At 41.3% G+C, this 19,963-nt stretch overlaps 1 protein-coding gene across 1 annotated transcript in view; it reads left to right on the top strand.

Annotated features, from left to right (window-relative positions):
* Positions 1-19,513, top strand: part of hhatla (hedgehog acyltransferase like, a) — a 25,718-nt gene extending 6,205 nt beyond the window's left edge. Inside the window, 13 exon segments of the mRNA XM_024136820.2 lie at positions 9,621-9,688; positions 9,984-10,097; positions 11,405-11,599; positions 12,103-12,312; positions 12,612-12,732; positions 12,735-12,782; positions 16,056-16,200; positions 16,587-16,622; positions 16,849-17,050; positions 17,860-18,001; positions 18,702-18,728; positions 18,731-18,782; positions 18,784-19,513. Of these exon segments, the coding sequence (XP_023992588.1) occupies positions 9,621-9,688; positions 9,984-10,097; positions 11,405-11,599; positions 12,103-12,312; positions 12,612-12,732; positions 12,735-12,782; positions 16,056-16,200; positions 16,587-16,622; positions 16,849-17,050; positions 17,860-18,001; positions 18,702-18,728; positions 18,731-18,782; positions 18,784-18,811 (1,388 nt within the window). The 3' untranslated portion in view covers positions 18,812-19,513.
* The last annotated feature ends 450 nt before the right edge of the window (positions 19,514-19,963 follow it).

Genomic DNA, 19,963 nt, shown 5'->3' with positions numbered 1-19,963 from the left:
TCCAACAGTTAAAATGACAATATTGTTTTTATATTGCAATAACCGTCAGCGTCATTTTTTGATTAAAATAGTAATTAAAATTACAAAAAGTCATATTCAATCCCATCAGCATAGGGATTATCTCCCTATTACATTGAAACGACACATAAGCTTGCAAAAGACATTAGTTTCATGAACAAGAACTCAAATTGGGTTTCTTTGTTGTTGTTTTTGAACCATACTGACCGGTGTGACGAGAATAGCAACATCTCCGTGAGTGAATTCTTCTCCATAGCAGGATCAGTATTGTCATTTCATTCCAAAGTGTTCTCTCTCTCTCGCTCTCTAACTCTCTGCTCGCTCTCTCTCTGCTCTCTCTCTCCTCTCTCTCTCTTCTCTCTCTCTTCCTCTCTCTCTCTCTCTCGTCTCTCTCTCCTCTCTCTCTCTTCTCTTCTCTCTCTCCCTCTTCTCTCTCTTCTCTCTCTCTTTCTCTCTCTCCCTATCCTCTCTCTTCTACGCTGCTCTCTGTATAATAGTAATGCCTACACAATTTTAGCCTGTTCATAATATCCTCCCTTTCCCTTCCCCTCCAGTCCCCTGTCTGGTGGTTTTAGTTGCCAGAGATCCACCAGTGAGGTCAAGGCAGCCCTGCCTAAGCTGGAACTTCTACCTGTACGCAGCGGTTCTCTACTGTCTCTACTATGGGCTGGCACCTGGATATGGGACGCCTCCGCTGGTGAATGTGGACCATGAGTGGTTATTCTGACCTGTCGCAAATTACACCTATTTTTCTAGTTAGTGGCACTGTGGGCACTAATTAATTAAGAATAGTTTTACCATTTGGGACGTGTCCTATGATGTAAGCTGTATTGTTGATTGATGTGTCTATGTCGAATTGCAGCTTTCTTGGGACAGGTCTCCTTGTAAAAAATATAATCTCATAGCTATCCACATCATGTTCCTAAATGCACTCTGCCTTCAAACCAACCGGATTCTACCACTCTGAGTAAAAAACTGACTCTGAGAACATGGCTTCAGCATTTTTTTCGTATAAGATTTTCCTCGCCTGAACCCGATCAAATCCCGTACAGTAGATCAGCCTTATTACAAGACGCTCCTCTGACACTCGTCAACGCCTTGCCTGTCGATCGTGTAGATATGCCAAATCCATCACAGTATACACATAGAAAATAGACAAAACCTGATTGAATGAAGAGGCCTAAAGCAACATCACATACATTATTTAGATCATCTGTGTATTAAATAAGAGTAATCGGAATAATATCCCATACTATATAGGCCCAGATAATCATAGCAGCCTATACAACTGTACACATACAACGTAACCAATTAGTATAAAACTATAGACAGAAAAAGCATATCCTTGATTGGGTCCATGAAGACGTGAACACAGAACGATGTCAGACGAGTATGTCATTAACATCAGACTTCATATGATGACTATCGTTACTGTTGTCTTCCCTCTAATCCGATATTTAATACTTTAATGTTACCCCTCCTTGTTTATTTATTTTTTGTATATAAAAATAATACTTATCAACATATAAAATAAAAACTAAATATTTTTTATATATAAAAAAGGCATGTAGTAGACAATGTGCCGACCTTCATATTTTACATGAGAATCATTATGTAAAGTGTACCCAGACCACAGTCTTCAGTTTGCGTTACGAAGCGATTCAGTAGATGATCTATTCGAATATCCTGAGCAGAAAGAGCTGGCGATGGTTACAAATGCTGCAACTAATAGTGCGGCGTGATATAATCATCGTCGGGAACTAGTCGAAGCTATATGAGACAAAAGTGAACGCGGCGCACGACTAACATATCCTATAATCCTCCTATGTTAACGACTAATTCAATAGTCCTTAGCGGACACGAGGAAAACACCTACATCGCATACTGCTCCGCACAGCTAGTGTGTCACTTCTATGATTACTCGGGGAACCCGTGTTCACAAGCACTCTGACTCAGGTGATGTATTATCGTTGTCGCCTTATCTTAATGCCACGCCACGCAAGTCCGCAAACATCTCAGAAACCTACACCTATGGAATAAACAGAGGACTATCTTAGGAGAACAACCTAACCAGCACCTGCTATGCTTAAACAACGACTGGTAATAGTAGACAAATAAAGACTATGATAACAGTATGCTACCTCCTTGCAAAGCTCACACAAACGTACGACAATAGCGTACAATAGTAAGCCCTTCGATTATGGGGCTCATTTCAGAGTCCATATCGCACTATGCCTTTAACACTACACTACAACATCCGTTCATGTGCTGCTTAGAAGTACAGTAAGTAGATCTGTAACTTGAAGTACAGTAACAGGCTAGTAGCAGTCAGAATCACTAGTATAGAATATCAGTCAGAGATAGGAGGGAAGCCAACATGTTACTAGGCAACAGCTCTCTTAAAATTCAAACAACAGCCACAATACATCGACAATGTGACGCACTAGGAGACTAGACAGTTTCACAATTACACATACCTGACAACAGACCTCATAGCACAAACTACTCAAACGTTACAGAAGAAATCTACTAGATAGTAATACACGTCGCATACTAAATAACAACCTATAAGATATCACCGTAATGAAACAACACCAGGATTAAAGATATCACACCACTATATATTACAACCTATCAATTACAGCGAAACCTAGAGATAAAGAGTAACCAACACTATCTAGTACGAAGTACAGTACGAACCTAAAGTAACAGTAGTACAAACTACCTAAGTAGAGAATAGCACGAATGACGAATTAAGTGAGATAGAGATTACAACCTGAATGTACATGCATAGAGAGCGAAAGCTACCAGTATAAGAATAAACAAACATTACTAAGAATAGAGATAGTAATAAGAGAGCAATACTGCACTAAGTTAGAGATATCTGCAGCGAGGATCGAGAACCACAGTAGAAGTACGTTAGTACAGTTACGAGTCCCTATCAGTGTAGAATCTACACTACTCTAACTCGACATGTACTACAGTACTCTAACGTATCTACTTACAGTACACCTCACGACTAACACATAACCTGCTTCCTCGAGAAATCTCGCACTCTAGTACAGGTGATAGTCACACATGACGTACCAGTTAACTAGCCTGTACTACAGATACAGCTACTCTACCTAGACTAGCTATTCAGTTACACATTAAACGCCTGTACTAGTACGTAGCTACTCCTTACTCAGTACTCTTACTCCTACCTACGCTTACACTACCTACTGAACAAGTAAAGCTGCTATCTTCTACTGTTAGTAGTTTATCTACTGACTGTACTGTCCTAACTGATACTCACTCTAAGATTATCTGTACTCCCCCGATGAGCTGCGTTAACGTAGTAACGTACTATCAACGCTGTTTACCTAACCTAGCTATGTTATAGCTTTAACGTAGTTATAAGGACCACTAAAACTATCCTCTAACTCTTCAACGTGGTACCTCCAAAGCACTCTTACCGGTAGACTTATGTTACTCTACTTAGAGTCTACACGTACTCTACTTAGTCAGTTACTAGTTACAGTACGTACTGTACCTAGCTTACTACCAGTTACGTACAGGTAAACGACATACCTCTAGCGAATGCTATATCGCCTAAGCACACCAGACTCTATACTTATAGAGCGTACATGCTAACTGTTACGTAGTGACTTCTACATGCAGAGTATAGCCTACTCTAAGCTATCTACTATGTGACTGTAACGAGTTAACTCTACTGTAAGCTATCGCACGTACTAATAGATCTACTGAGGTAGCTGCTAGCCTCTAACCGTGATTGCACTTGCAAGTATGAGCAGATAGCACTTAGCTAACATGACTGCTGTACACTTAGGCACTCATGTTAGTTAGACTCAAGCTGTTACCTATCTGTACTTCTATCAGTGTTATCGCACCGCTAGTGTATGTAACTGCTAGATACTCACGTGTACTCTACTGTGATCACTAGGTACTACTCAGCTCGAGCGCTGTACTACGCATATCATCGTAGGGATGTACACTCTACTCACTCTACCGAAATAGCTAAAGTAAGGTACTAGTAGAGTACGTTTGCACGTGAGAACAAACTATTACATCTAAGTATACTCTTACGTCTAGACTAGTACTGACTACATGTACTACTGAGCTAGCTGTTACCATTTTAATTGCAACCTGTACTACATTTAGGTAGTACGTGAGAGAACTCTTACTGTCTACTCTACTCTAGTAAACCTGCAGAGTAGTGTAACAGTCCTATATCCTACGTGTATTGTACTTACGCTAGTTTTGTATAGCGTCGTACCCAATATAGAAAACTTAGAGCCTGGTATTAAGACAAGAATGCAATTGATCTGAATTAAACAGAATGACTGAGCTGATTAAAACAGAATGTAACTGATCGGATTAAGTACAGTAATGCAAATCATGAACTCGAGTAAGACATATATGCAACTGATCTGGATAACATCAGAATAGCAACGTGATCTGGATTAAGACTCAAGCAATTGCAAACTGAGTCTGGGATCTTTAAAGACCAGTAATGCATCTGAAGTCTGGTAGTTTAGACTTACCTACTTATTCTACATTCTAGACGTAATAAAGTCTACTTCTAAGTAGCAGTGTACTGTTTTGATACGTAGCTAAACTTACTTACCAATCATGCTAACTGGTATATTTGTACTCTTAAAACTACTCACAGTATAGGACTAGTTACCTGGATAAACGACATAAGGCACACTCACACTCTAGACTGGTAACAAACATCAGATGTGATGTGATACTGTCTGCATTAGACATATAACCAGAAGGTAATCGAAGATCTGGTACATTTATCACATAAGCTCAACTCAACTATAGGAGCTATATGATCATTTACCAAATCATACCAAAAGAGCTGATTAGATTAGGAAGATACTAGTAAACTCAAATTGTTCACTAGTGTCCTGCATGATTTAAACTACTCTTGTTTAGTCAAGTAGAGCTAACTGTCATTACACAATAGTCTAATACCAGAACTTCACAAGGACCTATGCTACTGTCACTCTAGCTGTTAGCATATATACCCACAAAATGCTTACTTTGTATTGACAGGTTCTTAACTTGGTGCCAGGAGAAACGTAACTCCACGTGTCAACTACAGGTTCGATCAATCGAGGCATCTTCCTTACCTTCGATCTCTTCTCAACCTTGTCTCAACTCTTACCCTCTCTCCCCTCTCTCTCTCCTAATACTTCCTTCTAAAGCGCTTCTTAGGTCGTTCTACCTTCTAACCATCATGCTCTACGTGACAGTCCCTCTCAATCTCTCGTCATCCAAGTAAACTACCTAAAGCATCTATCAGTAAATATCAAGAATAGAATTAAAAGAATCTGAAGATCTTAACTAACGACTATAAGTAACGTGTCGAGCAGTAAAACGTTTATCAACACAAAATCCATAGATTGTACAAGTCTAGAGAATAGGACCGACAGAAATCTATAGTTGACAGCCTACACAATGACGACAGATAAGGAAACGTCACAGGCATATGATCGAGATAACAACAAGCCTATCGAGTACAGTACATATACGAAGACTCAGAGCTTACCAAAACCTTACCCAGCGATACGACAATCATCTCACAAGCGCACACATCACGAGCACACAACGATCACACGACACATACAGCCACATACCGACACAACAAGCACACACTACAAAGCACTAACACACACGCCACACATAACAACATACCCAAACGTACATAGAGGACAGTAGAGTAGCAGTACACACGACACAACACACATCACACACAACAGGTCAAAACTACAGTCGTCCAGCTAAGTACATGTACCAATTAGTCGAAATCACAACTACTGACAGGCCTAGCTACAGCCTACTGACCAGCAATAGAGATAAGCAAGACTACAAGTTACAGTTACGTATGGACTACAGTAAGAAGATGGTAGCCTATTACACTAAAAGACCGAATTATGACAGCATAGCTTTAACGATCCTAAGTAACAAGGGTACACGCAGTAACTCTATAGCAACCTTTCACAGTTGCCAGAGCGTACATACAAGATACAAAGCGATGCAATAGATACAGTCAATACACTACAATATACACTGCGAGGCCATAGAGGATAACGAGTATATCAGGTAACATAGTACAAAATACCATTTCATAGAGTCAGAGACAGAGTACAGAGGAATAGGATGGTTAGAGTACAGTACATGAATAGAGTTAGTACGCAGAGTAGGTGGAACAGTAGAGTACAGTACAGTAGAGTAACAGTACAGTACAGTACAGTACAGTAGAGTACAGTAGACTACAGTAGAGTAATCCAGTACAGTATACGAGTAGAGTAAGAGTACGTACAGAGAGTACTGGAGGAGTACAGTAGCTACGTACAGTAGAGTACGATAGAGTACAGAGTGAGTAGAGTACACTAGAGGCACAGTACGCCACAGGAGTAAAGAGGTATATCAGCTACAGTAGAATAAGTCTACACGTTAACAGTGTCGCAAAAGTGAAGTACAGGTGTAGCGTACAGTACAGTAGAGTAGAGTACAGTACAGTAGAGTAGAGTACAGTACAGTAGATTACAGTAGAGAAGAGTACAGTGCTGTCGTGGACTATAGGTTGTATTATATGTTGTATTATAGGTTGTATTATAGGTTGTATTATATGTTGTATTATAGGTTGTATTATAGGTTGTATTATAGGTTGTATTATAGGTTGTATTATAGGTTGTATTATAGGTTGTATTATAGGTTGTATTATAGGGTGTATTATAGGTTGTATTATAGGGTGTATTATAGGTTGTATTATAGGGTGTATTATAGGTTGTACAGTAGGTTGTGCTGTAGGTTGTTGTAGGAACATGTGAACTGCTAGTTAGTGCTCATTGTCAGCTTGTATGTTTGAACTTAAGAGAGTGCTATAATTTTGTCCCTCTATCTATCAAATGGCCCTGCCTTTCAGATGTACCAGTATACCCGGCAGCAAGGTTGTGTTTTTGTGCCTTGGACCTGAGAAGCACAGCACTAGTGCCCCTTGTCAGAGTATTTCTGTCTCCACCCCAGAAAGTGCTGTTATTTTCCTTGTCTCCTGTTCCATGGAATATTTCAGTTCAATCATTGAGGGCCATGATACACGCTGGAACATAATCTCCTGAGGACGGCTTTGAGGATACGATTATTATTGTGGAAAATATGAAGGGCTTTGTGACAACTAAGTAGGTTATGCAATGTTGTTGGGGCTTTGCTCAATATGCTGCTGCTCTTTTTCCCCCCCATTTAAACACATTTATTAGTAAAACCAAAGTGTTGATACATACAGTTGAAGTCGGAAGTTTTTAAAATATTTTTTATAGTTATTTATTACAAAAAAACACAAGGAAGGGGTAACATTAAAGTATTAAAATGAAGGACAAACAATACAGCATCAAGACACTATCAAACATGTATCTGTCACGCCCTGACCATAGATTGCTTTGTATGTTTCTATGTTTTGTTTGGTCAGGGTGTGATCTGAGTGGGCATTCTATGTTGGTTGTCTAGTTTGTCTATTTCTATGTGTTTGGCGTGATATGGTTCTCAATCAGAGGCAGGTGTTAGTCGTTGTCTCTGATTGGGAGCCATATTTAGGTAGCCTGTTTTGTATTGTGGGTTGTGGGTGATTGTTCCTGTTACTGTGTTCCTGTGTTTGTGGTGTCACTTTACGGGACTGTTTCGTCTTCGTTCGTTTATTCGTTATTTTGTTTGTTTCAAGTATTCCTATTAAAATGGATACTCACCACGCTGCATCTTGGGCTGACATTTCTTACTCCTCGTCAGAGGAGGACGAAGAATTGCGTTACAGTATCAATCTTTCCGCAACAGAGCCATCCTTATGTGTGAGGGTGCGTGTGCATCATAGTGATATAAAATTGATGCCATAGTTTCCTTTTTCATGATCACAATCTTGTGAAACCCGAACCCTCCAAGATCTGTCCCTCAACATTGAGACCCTCCCACAAGCCCCCCCCCCCCCCCCCCGAATAAAATAAAATAAAACAAATAATGAATCATTCCCCACCCCCAAGAACCCCCCAATGCACCAAAACCAAGAGAATGAACTAAAGAGAAAAAAGGAAAAGACAGAAGAAAACAGCAAACAAACGGAAAAAAAATAATACAAATAATAACACATTTAACAAAGGACATCAAGGACAACTGAAATCATAACAGCAATGCCAAATGTATATGTTTGTGTGCATGTCTGGCACTATTACTGTATTGTGTGTTCTTGTATGTGTTTATTTGAATGAGAGTGTGTGTATATGCATGTGTAAAAACCACTGCACGGCATCAGCATCAGGCAAACTGGCATTAGTTGTAAAAACACTGTCACTGAGTCTCATTCAAATGTACTTTATTATGTTTATTTTTACTTTTTTTTCTCTTTTTTTTGACCATCATTCTCTCTCTCACAGCAACTCCACTCCCACTTGTCTCCAATTCCACATACCACCCTCCAGCTTCCCTCAGCCCCTCCATCTATCTCTGCTGGCCACCCACTTCGTGTTTCTACGCAACACATATCTTTCAACTATGCTATGATGTTTAATGTACAATTCAATCTATCGAATAAGAATCTACAGATTGGTGTGTTGAAGATAAATAATTTTACCAAGAGTATTAGTATATTAGTAATTGACTGACCCGGTCTCTCCAGATCTCCTAACAGTACTATTCTAGGGACAATTTTAGATCAATGCTATGCATTGTCAGCCATTCCTGAACCTGAGACCAGAAGCAGGCTACCTGAGGGCATGCTGCTACTCTTACCAAAAATAACACACTCAATGGTAATATCAACACGTTAACTGTTTTTTTATCTCTTTCAATTACACAAGTTCAAAGGTAAAAAAAGATTGTATCAGACAGAAGATGGGATGCGGTTTGCCTGCGCTACCCAGTACGCACTCTCTAGCGCTGGCTACCAGACTCTTAGACTCGGCTAGCGCTCACTAGACTCTTACCTGAGCTACCCAGACTCCTTAGCCTGGCTACCGAGACTCCTTAGCCTGGCTACCCAGACTCCTTAGCCTGGCTACCCAGGACCCTCCTAGCCTGGCTAACCCAGCACTCCTTAGCCTGGCTCCAGACTCCTTAGCCTGGCTACCGAGACTCCTTAGCCTGGCTACCCAGACTCCTTAGCCTGGCTACCCACACTCCTTAGCCTGGCTACCCACACTCCTTAGCCTGGCTACCCACACTCCTTAGCCTGGCTACCCAGACTCCTTAGCCTGGCTACCCACACTCCTTAGCCTGGCTACCCACACTCCTTAGTCCGGCCAAACGCCACGCCATGCCCACAGACGTTAGAACCAGAGCAGCAGAGGAACTCAGTTTGATTCGTCAGGCTAGGATATGATACAAACAATCAGTTTGATTCGTCAGGCTAGGATATGATACAAACAATCCGTTTGATTCGTCAGGCTAGGATATGATACAAACAATCAGTTTGATTCGTCAGGCTATGATATGATAGTTTCCCTCATCTCTGACGGAATCCAACAAAACTCTCACTTTTGTTGTTTTAAATGGTTTGTCCGTCAGTCGTCAGTGTACAGTAATTCCCTTTCCTGTTCGATTTTCAGACAATGTGAACAGGAAGGTGTTCAAGAAGAGCGTGAAACCAGGATGGCACTACTTTGGCAGGAAAATGGTCAGTGGTTCGTTCCCAGTATGTAATGTACAAGCCCTCCCATACACTGAAACAGATTAAACCTAGTCCTGGACTGAAAAGTGAGGTTCTCCATTGAGCATGCTAATTAGTCCAGTACTAGGCTTAATATGTTCTAACTAATGGAATAGATTTATCTCTCTGTTACTCGTGAGACTACGTTGTATTACTAATACATTTTACACACTTTTTTGGTTTTTATTAATTTATTTGATGAAATTGATATGTGAATTAATATATTTGTTTTTTCAACTATTTGTTTTTTCATGTGTTATAGGACGTTGCTGATTTCGAATGGGTGATGTGGTTCACAACATTCCGCAATCACATCCTATTCGCCCTCGCCGGTCATGTGATCTTTGCCAAAGTCTGCTCCCTGATATCTCCCAGGGTGTGTATTCACAGTTACAATGACTTCCCACACTCAAAATGTAGGTCTCAAAAATGCACTCTTAAAGGGCTCTGGTCAATATAGTAGGGCACTATAGAGAGAATAGGATACCAGTGAGGGATAAAGCCAAAATGTAGCTTTATAGGTATGTGTAACAATTGACATTAAGGGAAAGGGGGATACCTAGTCAGATGTACAACTGAATGCATTCAACTGAAATGTGTCCTCCGTACTTCACTCAACCCCACTGCCTTAATCGACATCCACGTCAGTTGTTGGAGGTTAACTGCCTTGCTCAGAGGCAGAACGACAGATTTAACTAGCGCTCCTGACGCCTCTAGTTGCTCGTATACCTGTGTAGCACCACTGTAATTACGCCCGAAACAACATTGTATTATTAACACGTTGTTATAGTAACTGAATGTTAATTTTGCATTGCACTGTAATTTGGAGTGTTTTTTTGTTGTTATTATTGTATAATCCTGCCTAGTAAAAAGCATGAGTTGGCTGACTAATGGAATAGCACATTTATGTATAATCAAAGATTATGCTCCCAATAATTGAATGGGTAAACACCTGAAAAATGTGTTCATGTATGTTTTAAACACACTTTCTGTTTTGTTTTGCGCTTGCGATGAAGATTGGTATGGATGATTGGTATTGCAAGGTAACATTATTAAATAACTCTTTATATATATATATATTTTTTTTATATATATATTTTTTTAAAGTAATTCATTTCATCCCAACCGTCATCACTTTAGTGTAATCAACCATCTATAACGTAGTCATCGCTGCTGTTTGGTTACTAATGTATCTGTTTGGTACATATGTCATATAGACTTGAGTATATTACATCATAGTATAATGTCCTAGTGTTATCACTACAACCATTGAGATTTCTGATAACATTGATTTAACCTTGTAATTAAGTTCTAATAACATTGCTATATAGTTGTAATAATAACATATCATACAATTTTTACAACATTGTTACAAACATTGTAAAAATATTATCATAACAACATTGTAATAACATTACCATAACAACATTATCATAACAACATTGTAATAACATTATAACAACATTGTAATAACATTATCATAACAACATTGTAATAACATTATCATAACAACATTGTAATAACATTATCATAACAACATTGTAATAACATTATAATAACAACATTGTAATAACCTTGTGATAACCTTATAACAACCTTGCAATAACATTGTAAAAAAAAATATATATATTCAAATAACCTTGTTACAACCTTGTAATAATGTTGGCTCTTCCTGCTCCACAGCACAGGTCGTTGATCTATGGGTTGTACGGTGGCTTGGCGGTGTTGGTCAGTATGGGCGGGGGCTTCCTGGCTCTGGTCCTATCACACTGCTTCATCCTCTACAGCGTGGCTCTGGTCAAGAGGAAGTGGATCGTCTTCGTCGCCGGTCTCGCCAGCCTGGCCACCTTCAAGATGGAACCTTTTAATACCTGGCAGGTGGGTTGGCTAAACGTAGATCTCTCTGATTGATTGGACCACTTTTAAATATCTATCCTATCCCTGTCCTTGTCTCAACAACGTCAAGCAAGTGTCAGGTTAGTGTTCGCAATCAACTATTGGTACAATGGATTCACAACACCATGTCCTTGGTGTATTCCGAACTCAATTTGAACAGTTCAGCACTATCCTGGTACATAGCTAGTGTAGATTCACTTTCTTCCCGGAGCTGAGGGAATAAATGTCGGTCCTGTAAGTGCTATCTTTGTGACTGCGATTAGACACACATTTCAAAGTAAATATGCACCAAATGTCATTAGTATTTTGAACTAACTTCTGAATTTATGTAGCTTAACTTTCTGGAATGGATTTTTTAATAGTCATTGGTATATTAGTTCTTGAATAGAAGTCTTGACAAAGTATGGCATCCATATTGGGAAGATGTCAGTTGTTTGACTAAACTTCCTCAGTAATGACTGACATCCTGTTCACATCTCCTCCAGGAAGGTTTTGTGACGGGCTACTTCGACCTGCAAGACATCCTGTTCTACGGAGGATCCTGTTTCACCATAATGCGCTGTATGAGCTTTGCTCTGGAGAACTGTGAGAAGAAGGACGGCAACTACACCTTCATTGACCTGCTCAAGTACAACTTCTACCTTCCATTCTTCTACTTTGGACCCATCCAGACTTTCGATCAGTACCACGTTCAGGTGAGTCATTCTTCTACTTTGGACCCATCCAGACTATCGATCAGTACCACGTTCAGGTGAGTCCATTCGTCTCTTGGACCTACCCAGACGTTCCATCAGTACCATGTTCAGATGAGTTATATCCTTGAGCAGTGAAGCTGGTGAAGCATAATTTAATTGACATTGTAAGATTAGTTCATCAATTTGATGTCACTTAGTTTGTTTTCTATATATTTGTTGTTTTATAGAACTAATGTATTGGTCAGTCATTTTTACCATACCATGATCTTTAAACTTTGAACTTTGAATCCCCCCCCCAGGCCAACAACCCTAACCTGACCCGTAAGCAGAGAGAGATGTGGAACATTACCACCGGGGCTTTGTTGCACCTGGGAGCCATTTTGATGGTGGACATGTTCTTCCACTACCTGTACATCCTGACATCCCCAACGACATGAAGCTGGTCAAGCAGCTGTCCGACTGGTCCTTGGGTCAGTTCAGCTAACTTTAAGGTTCAACCTTTATCAGTGGGCCAGGAGTTTTTCCTGATCAGGAACACATAATCATGAAAATGGTTGTAGCCCTTCTTATCAAGCATTGAAATGTACTAAGGCCAGGATTCAATCCCATGCAACTATGTCGACGATGCACCTCTAAAGGCAATGTTCCCGTGTTCGCAGAGACCGCATTCACGTAATACACTGCAATGTTTTCTTCAAGGTAAACACTGCAAATGTTTTCTTCAAGTAAACACTGCAACATGTTCATTCACATCCGTTTTTCACGGTAAACACTGCATATGTTTTCTTCACGGTAAACACTGCAAATGTTTTCTCTCAACAGTAAACACTGCAAATGTTTTCTTCACGGTAAACACTGCAAATGTTTTTTACGTAAACCTGCAATGTTTCTTCACGGTAAACACTGCAAATGTTTTCTTCCACGGTAAACACTGCCAATGTTTCTTCACGGTAAAAATGCAATGTTTTCTTCACGGTAAACACTGCAAATGTTTTCTTCACGGTAAACACTGCAAATGTTCTTCCCGTAACACTAGCAATTTGTCTTCGACCGGTAACACTGCAAATGTTTCTTCACGGTAACCCACTACAAATGTTTTCTTCACGGATAAACACTGCATATGTTTTCTTCACGGTAACACTGCATATGTTTTCTCAAGGTAAACACTGCATATGTTTTCTCAATCGGAAAATGCCTTTTAATGGTCGCTGTCAGCAAAGTGCGATCGGATTGAATCCCGCCTAATGCTGGGCGTACACTACACGACTCTAAATAGTAACACATTACCCGAATTTTCTTGTCCCAAATCTTTCATTGAAACCATCCTCATCCAAGGATGTGGGTGCTCCATTCACACCATGATTCCCTAGTTAATCATGCCCTACATTTCTCGGTTGTCGTAAAAAAATGCCATAACGCAAACATAACGGAAACAGGCGAGCAGCTTTATTAGGGTGCACAATTAATGTGTTCAGAGACATCAAGAAAGAGGACGGAGGCACAGAATATGGATGGAACCAGCACATGGAAGAGGCGAGAAATAAGGCGCACACAAGCCAATGGAAAGAAGGCCGACAGCGATATGGACCAGCCAATGGAAGAGGCGCAGAATATGGAACCATCCAAATGGAAGAGGCGCAGAATATGGACCAGCCAATGGAAGAGGCGCAGAAATGGACCAGCCAATGGAAAAAGGCGCAGAAGTATGGACCAGCCAATGGAAAGCACAGAATATGGACCAGCCAATGAAGAGGCGCACGATGGACCAGCCAATAGAAGAGGGCGAAATATGGACCAGCCAAATGGAAGAGGCGCAGAATATGGACCGAGCGCGAAGCAAAGAGGGCGCCAGAATATCCAAGCCGTGGAAGAGGCACAGATTATGGACCAGCCAATGGAAAAGGCGCAGAATATGGACCAGCCAATGGAAAAGGCACGAGAATAATGGACCAGCCAAGGAAGAGGCGCAGAATATGGACCAGCCAAGGAAGAGGCGCATAATATGGACCAGCCACTGAAGATGCGCAGAATATGGACCAGCCAATGGAAAGGGCGCAGAATATGGAACAGCAGGGAGGCAAATGGAAGAGCGACAGAGGAGTATGACCAAAGGACACCGATGGAGAAAGCGCAGAATAATGGACACAGACTGGAAGAGGCGCAGATTATGGCACCAGCCAATGGAAAAGGCCGCAGAATTGGACCGCCAATGGAAAAGGCACAGAATATGGACCAGCAATGATAGAGGCGCAGGAATATGAACCAGCCTAGAACGAGGCGCCAATCAATTGAGACGGCGATGCGAAATGGAAAGAGCGCATGGAATATGCACACCAAGGCCCAATGGAGCGAGGCAGAATATGGAACCAGACAATGAAGAGCGCAGAATATCGACCAGCACTGGAAAGAGGCGCAGAATATGGAACAGACAAGTGGAAGAGGCGCAGAATATGGACCAGCCATGGAGAAAGGGCGCAGAATTTGGACGCGCAATGAAAGAGGCACAGAATATGGACCAGCCATGGAAGAGGCGCAGAATATGGACCAGCCAATGAGAAGAGGCACAGAATATGGACCAGCCAATGGAAGAGGCGCAGAATATGGACCAGCCAATAGAAGAGGCGCAGAATATGGACCAGCCGATGAGAGAGGCGCAGATTATGGACAGCCAACTGGAAAAGGCGCAGAATATGGACACAGCCAATGGAAGAGCGCAGAATATGGACCAGCATGAGACGAGGATGCCAGGATATATGTACAGCCCAATGAGAGGCGCGATCAAATGGAGAGGCCAGAATATAGGTGCAGCCATTGAGAAGCTAGAATGTGACCAGCGCAATGCGGAAGAGGTGCAGAATTATGGGACAAGCCAATAGACAGAGGCGCATAAATAATGGACCAGCCAATGGAAGAGGCGCAGAATATGGACCAGCCAATGGTTGGTCAGACTTGGAAAATATGGACTTTCTATTCTGCAGAGGGTCACATAAAACGTTTAATATTGAAAAGGCAGCTGTGTTCTCTCCACAGCTCCCCCAATCTGTCTTCCATCACCTCGGTCCACACAGTGCATGTTGTTGTTGCTCTCCTCTTCACCATCTTTGTTTTGGTCTCACATGCCAAGTGCTCATTGGCTATTGGCAGTAGTCCATTGCCCAATCGCGTCGTAGCACTGCTCATACTACAAGATGTACGACAAAAAAGGTCTGACATGTCAGAAAATGATAGGGTCATCCGACAGGGGTCTGGAGAACGGAACAGTCATCATCGGTGCGTCCTTGACCTGTTCAAACTACGCCAGTCCCGACGTATTCTGACCCTAGCCCAAGTTCATAGGATTTCACCCCGATCATTAAAATTAATCTGGGATGGCAAAAACATGCCGAATTCGTAGCGAAATAGTGTAGTGTATGCCCTGCATAAATCCACTGGATTGAATCCTGTTTATTTCCTCACCTGACCAGGAAAAACTGACCAGGAAAACAAAAAATACAACCTCATCTTATAGGCCAATATCACTACCTAACAGAGATATCAAGTTTAGCATGATTTCTCTGCAGAGTTGTCGGTGGTTGTGGTAATACAAATATGATATTATGCTACGGTATTATCTTCTCTCTATATAGCGTATACATATTATCAATGACACGTTGAAATGTGTAACAAAACTGTAAGTGAATTGCATGTCGTTTCAAATGATGCATGATCTGGACAGGAACTTAACTTGTCGTTCTCGTCTGTAGCTGGTCTGGCCTACTCTAACCTGGTGTATGACTGGGTGAAGGCAGCGGTGATGTTTGGGGTGATCAACACTGTGGCCAGACTTGATCATCTGGATCCTCCTCAGCCTCCTAAGTGTATCACCATGCTCTACGTGTTCGCTGAGACGTAAGTGTCCCACCACCACAGGGATTCACATGTAGTGAATCCCTGGTTAAGAGCATTGGTCCGGTAATTGAATGGTCGCTGGTTCGAATACTCGAGACGACTAGGTGAAAAATCTGTTGATGTGCCCCTGGTGCAAAGCACTTAAACCTAATTGCTCCTGTAATATCGCTCAGGGATAAGAGCGTCTGCTAAATGACGTAAATGTAAGTCTCAGAACCTTAACCCTTCACATGTGAACACTTGTCTAGTGAATGTCGGAAGCTGTGTTCTGTGCCATTTCATTATACATCTACTGCTGGACGTGGACATCACAATGAGTATTGAGTTTTAGGTCAATGAATATAGACTAGATGCTCTCTAACTAATTTCCTCTCTTCAATTTGTAGGCACTTTGACAGAGGCATCAATGACTGGCTGTGCAAGTGAGTGTCCCATAGTCGATAGATGGCAAAACATTTTCAAACCCCTCTTAATGCCCAGAATTCATTTCAAAGCTTATTTACTCCCCAATATCAGTGGTTCCTAAACGGTTTAACTCGGGCCCCACTTCCATCATCGGGGAGAACATCCTTTGATGACCAAAGGCAAAACAATGAACCCTTCATTACTAACAAAACCGGTGTCTCCATCTCAAATCTCCTCTAACAGGTATGTTTACGACTACATTGGAGGAAGCCACACAAATATCTTCAAGGAGCTGGTGGCGACCATCTGTACGTTCGTTGTGACCACTTTGTGGCTGGGTCCATGTGAGCTGGTCTACATCTGGTCGTTCTTCAACTGCTTTGGTCTCAACCTGGAGCTCTGGGTGGACAAGATCTTCTCCATACCTCCCTTCTCCAACATCGAGGTAAGTTTTAACACCAGCAGCAAACCACCTCTGCCTCCCACTGCTGGCTTGCCTCTGAAGCTAAGCAGTGTTGGTCCTGTTTGATTCCTTGGGTGGTTGACCAGATGCTGCTGGAAGTGGTGTCGGAGGGCCAGTAGGAGGCACTATTTAATCTGGTCAACAACAAAACATATCCAAATTTCCCAGGGAAGTGATTGGGACATAGCCCTGTGTAGGTTGCTGTCTTTTGGATGGGATATCCTGTCTCTGTGGTCACTAAAGATTCCATGGCACTTATCGTAAGAGTAGGGGTGTTAACCCTGGAGTCCTGGCTAAATTGCCAATCTGGCCCTCATACCATCATGGCCACCTAATTATCCCCAGTTTCCAATTGGCTCATTCATCCCCCCTCTATTCCCCAGGTCATTGCTTTAAATGATAATGTGTTCTCAGTCAACTTACCTGGAAAAGTAAGGGTTAAAAAAATACAAGGCAAATTGTTATGGAAAATGAATGGATGCTATGTGGGAAAGAGCTGCCCTATGGTAGTACTGTACCCTCTGGGGGAGGGGCTACTGTACCCTCTGGGGGGGGGGCTACTGTACCCCAGCTATGTACTGATATGAATCAGCTGCACATTGGAATCATGATTAGCTGAATCAGGTGTGCTGCCAATGTTGCCACATGGCTCCCAACATTTCAATATTGCTTTGCAATCCAATCCTGTCAGATTCAGATCTGCAGGAGTGGCTGTAGAAAGTAGGGTCTGGAGACTGATTGGGCCTTCAGCAAAAGCCATGGATTTGTCCCTCTGTCCCCTCCATCCACAGTATGCCATAGGTGAGGCCATGTCTCGTAGAATCAGAGCCGTCTTCGGCGCCCTCAACTTCTGGACAATCATCCTCTACAACATCCTGGCTCTCAACAGTCTGGAGTTCGCCAAGCTGGTGGGGAAAAGACTGATCGTCCAAGGTAAGAAGGACCTTTACTGGAGTGGACAACACAAAGAACAATGTTCAAAAGTCATGTAGAAAAAGTATATTCCATATTTACATTATAGGCCAAACGTAAATATTGTATGTAGTTACATAGAAAGAAACGCCACAGAGAATAACGGCTTGTTGGTCTGAGGTGTTTGACAAAAGATGTCCTCCTTCATTTGAATCTGTTCTTTACCAGTCTGATAAATATGTCCTTCTTCCTTTGAAACTGTTCTTTACCAGTCTGATAAATATGTCCTCCTTCCTTTGAAACTGTTCTTTACCAGTCTGATAAAGATATACTCCTTCCTTTGAAGCTGTTCTTTACCAGTCTGATAAAGGATGTCTCTTTCCTTTGAACTGTTCTTGACCAGCTTGAAAAAAATGTACTCCTTCCTTTTGAAAGTGTTCTTTACCAGTCTGATAAAGATGTCTCCTTCCTTTTGAAAGTGTTCTTGACCAGTCTGATAAAAATGTCCCTTCCTTTTGAAAGTGTTCTTTACCAGTCTGATAAAGATGTCCTCCTTCCTTTGAAACTGTCTGACCAGTTGATAAAAATGTCTCCTTCCTTTGAAAGTGTTCTTGACCGCTAATTTACATTGAAACTGCAGTCGTTCAAAGTATATTTTTCTCCATCTTATATTTCACATCTTTCTCTAGTCTATGTCTCACTTCTTGTCTCTGTCGTCCAGGTTTCCCTCTGTCCACGCTGTCTGTACTGTTGTGACCTACTGTGGTGTTCAGCTGGTGAAGGAGAGGGAGAGAAAACAAGCCTTTGGATGACCCCGACCAGCGGCCGTGACCCCTACACCCAAGACATGCTGAGGAGATCGGAAAAAAGAAAGCTGAGTAAACGCACAAACAAGGAGAAAACTTAATTTGTTTTTTTTGAGGACCTGGTTTTCACATCAACAGTCAACAACCCCCCCCCCCCCCCCTCGCACCCACTCGCACTTCCGTACTGTACTGAATCGTACCAGACTGTCACAAGTCACGGGGTAATCATCGTCGTGGCAACTCTTCTACTACTACTACCAAGTTGTCACCATGACAACTACTACTCTACCACTCTGTGTTGGTTTTGAAAAAACAAAGCATTATTTTATTATTTTTAACTGTGAAAAGTCCTAAAGTGCACTTGCTGTAGATAGTCGCCATCTGACCTGTACCCTCGTCCTTTTTGGTACCGAAGGTACATTTTGTATATTCATATTAAAACAAAAGATGGATATCAGGAAATTGAAGATAGACATGGCAAATATTTTATGCAGACGCAGCTAATATATTGACATCATATGTTCTTATTCAGAGCAACTTACAGTAGTGATTGTATCAATTTTTTTGTACCGGTCCCCCCCGTGGGAATCAAACCCACATCCTTGGCATTGCACGTTGTTGTCAAACACCTCTGAGCTAAATGTCTCTACATTTTGTTCAAGTGTCTTTTATGTGTGTTTTTAATGTACCAAAACAATTGCAGTAATACAAAACTGAAACCTCATAACTCTGTCTTGTTTGTGTTAATATTACATAGCTTTTTTCCCCAGAAACGTTTATTTCTACTTGAGACCTAAATTACATCTTACATCTTGAGTATTTATTTTTATTGTTTTATTTTTTATTGAAGAACTTGAAGTATCCTAACAATAATGGTAACAACCTTTAAGTAAGAGATCCAGTGGGAGTCCCTACTGAGTAACTACATAGGTACACATGTTACAGAAGAGGCCTATTTTATCTCTTCAGGATATCTTTAGGCTATTGTATTGGTTGAGCCACCGTCTAACAAGAATCAAAGGGTTATACAGTATTATTGAACAGAAAATGTGGTTCGAAATGGATTAATAATTTATAGAATGGATTACATTCTTACAAATACATCTTTGTGTATATTGTTTTTCATATGGAATGAACCCCAACCCAAACTTATAGCACTAAAGTCCATCCCTCCATT

This window comes from Salvelinus sp. IW2-2015, unplaced genomic scaffold, assembly GCF_002910315.2.
Source record: "Salvelinus sp. IW2-2015 unplaced genomic scaffold, ASM291031v2 Un_scaffold1024, whole genome shotgun sequence".
In the NCBI taxonomy this organism is placed as follows: domain Eukaryota; kingdom Metazoa; phylum Chordata; class Actinopteri; order Salmoniformes; family Salmonidae; genus Salvelinus; species Salvelinus sp. IW2-2015.
The sequence above is the reverse complement of the archived record's forward strand: the minus strand, read 5'-3'. Positions and strand labels throughout refer to the sequence as shown.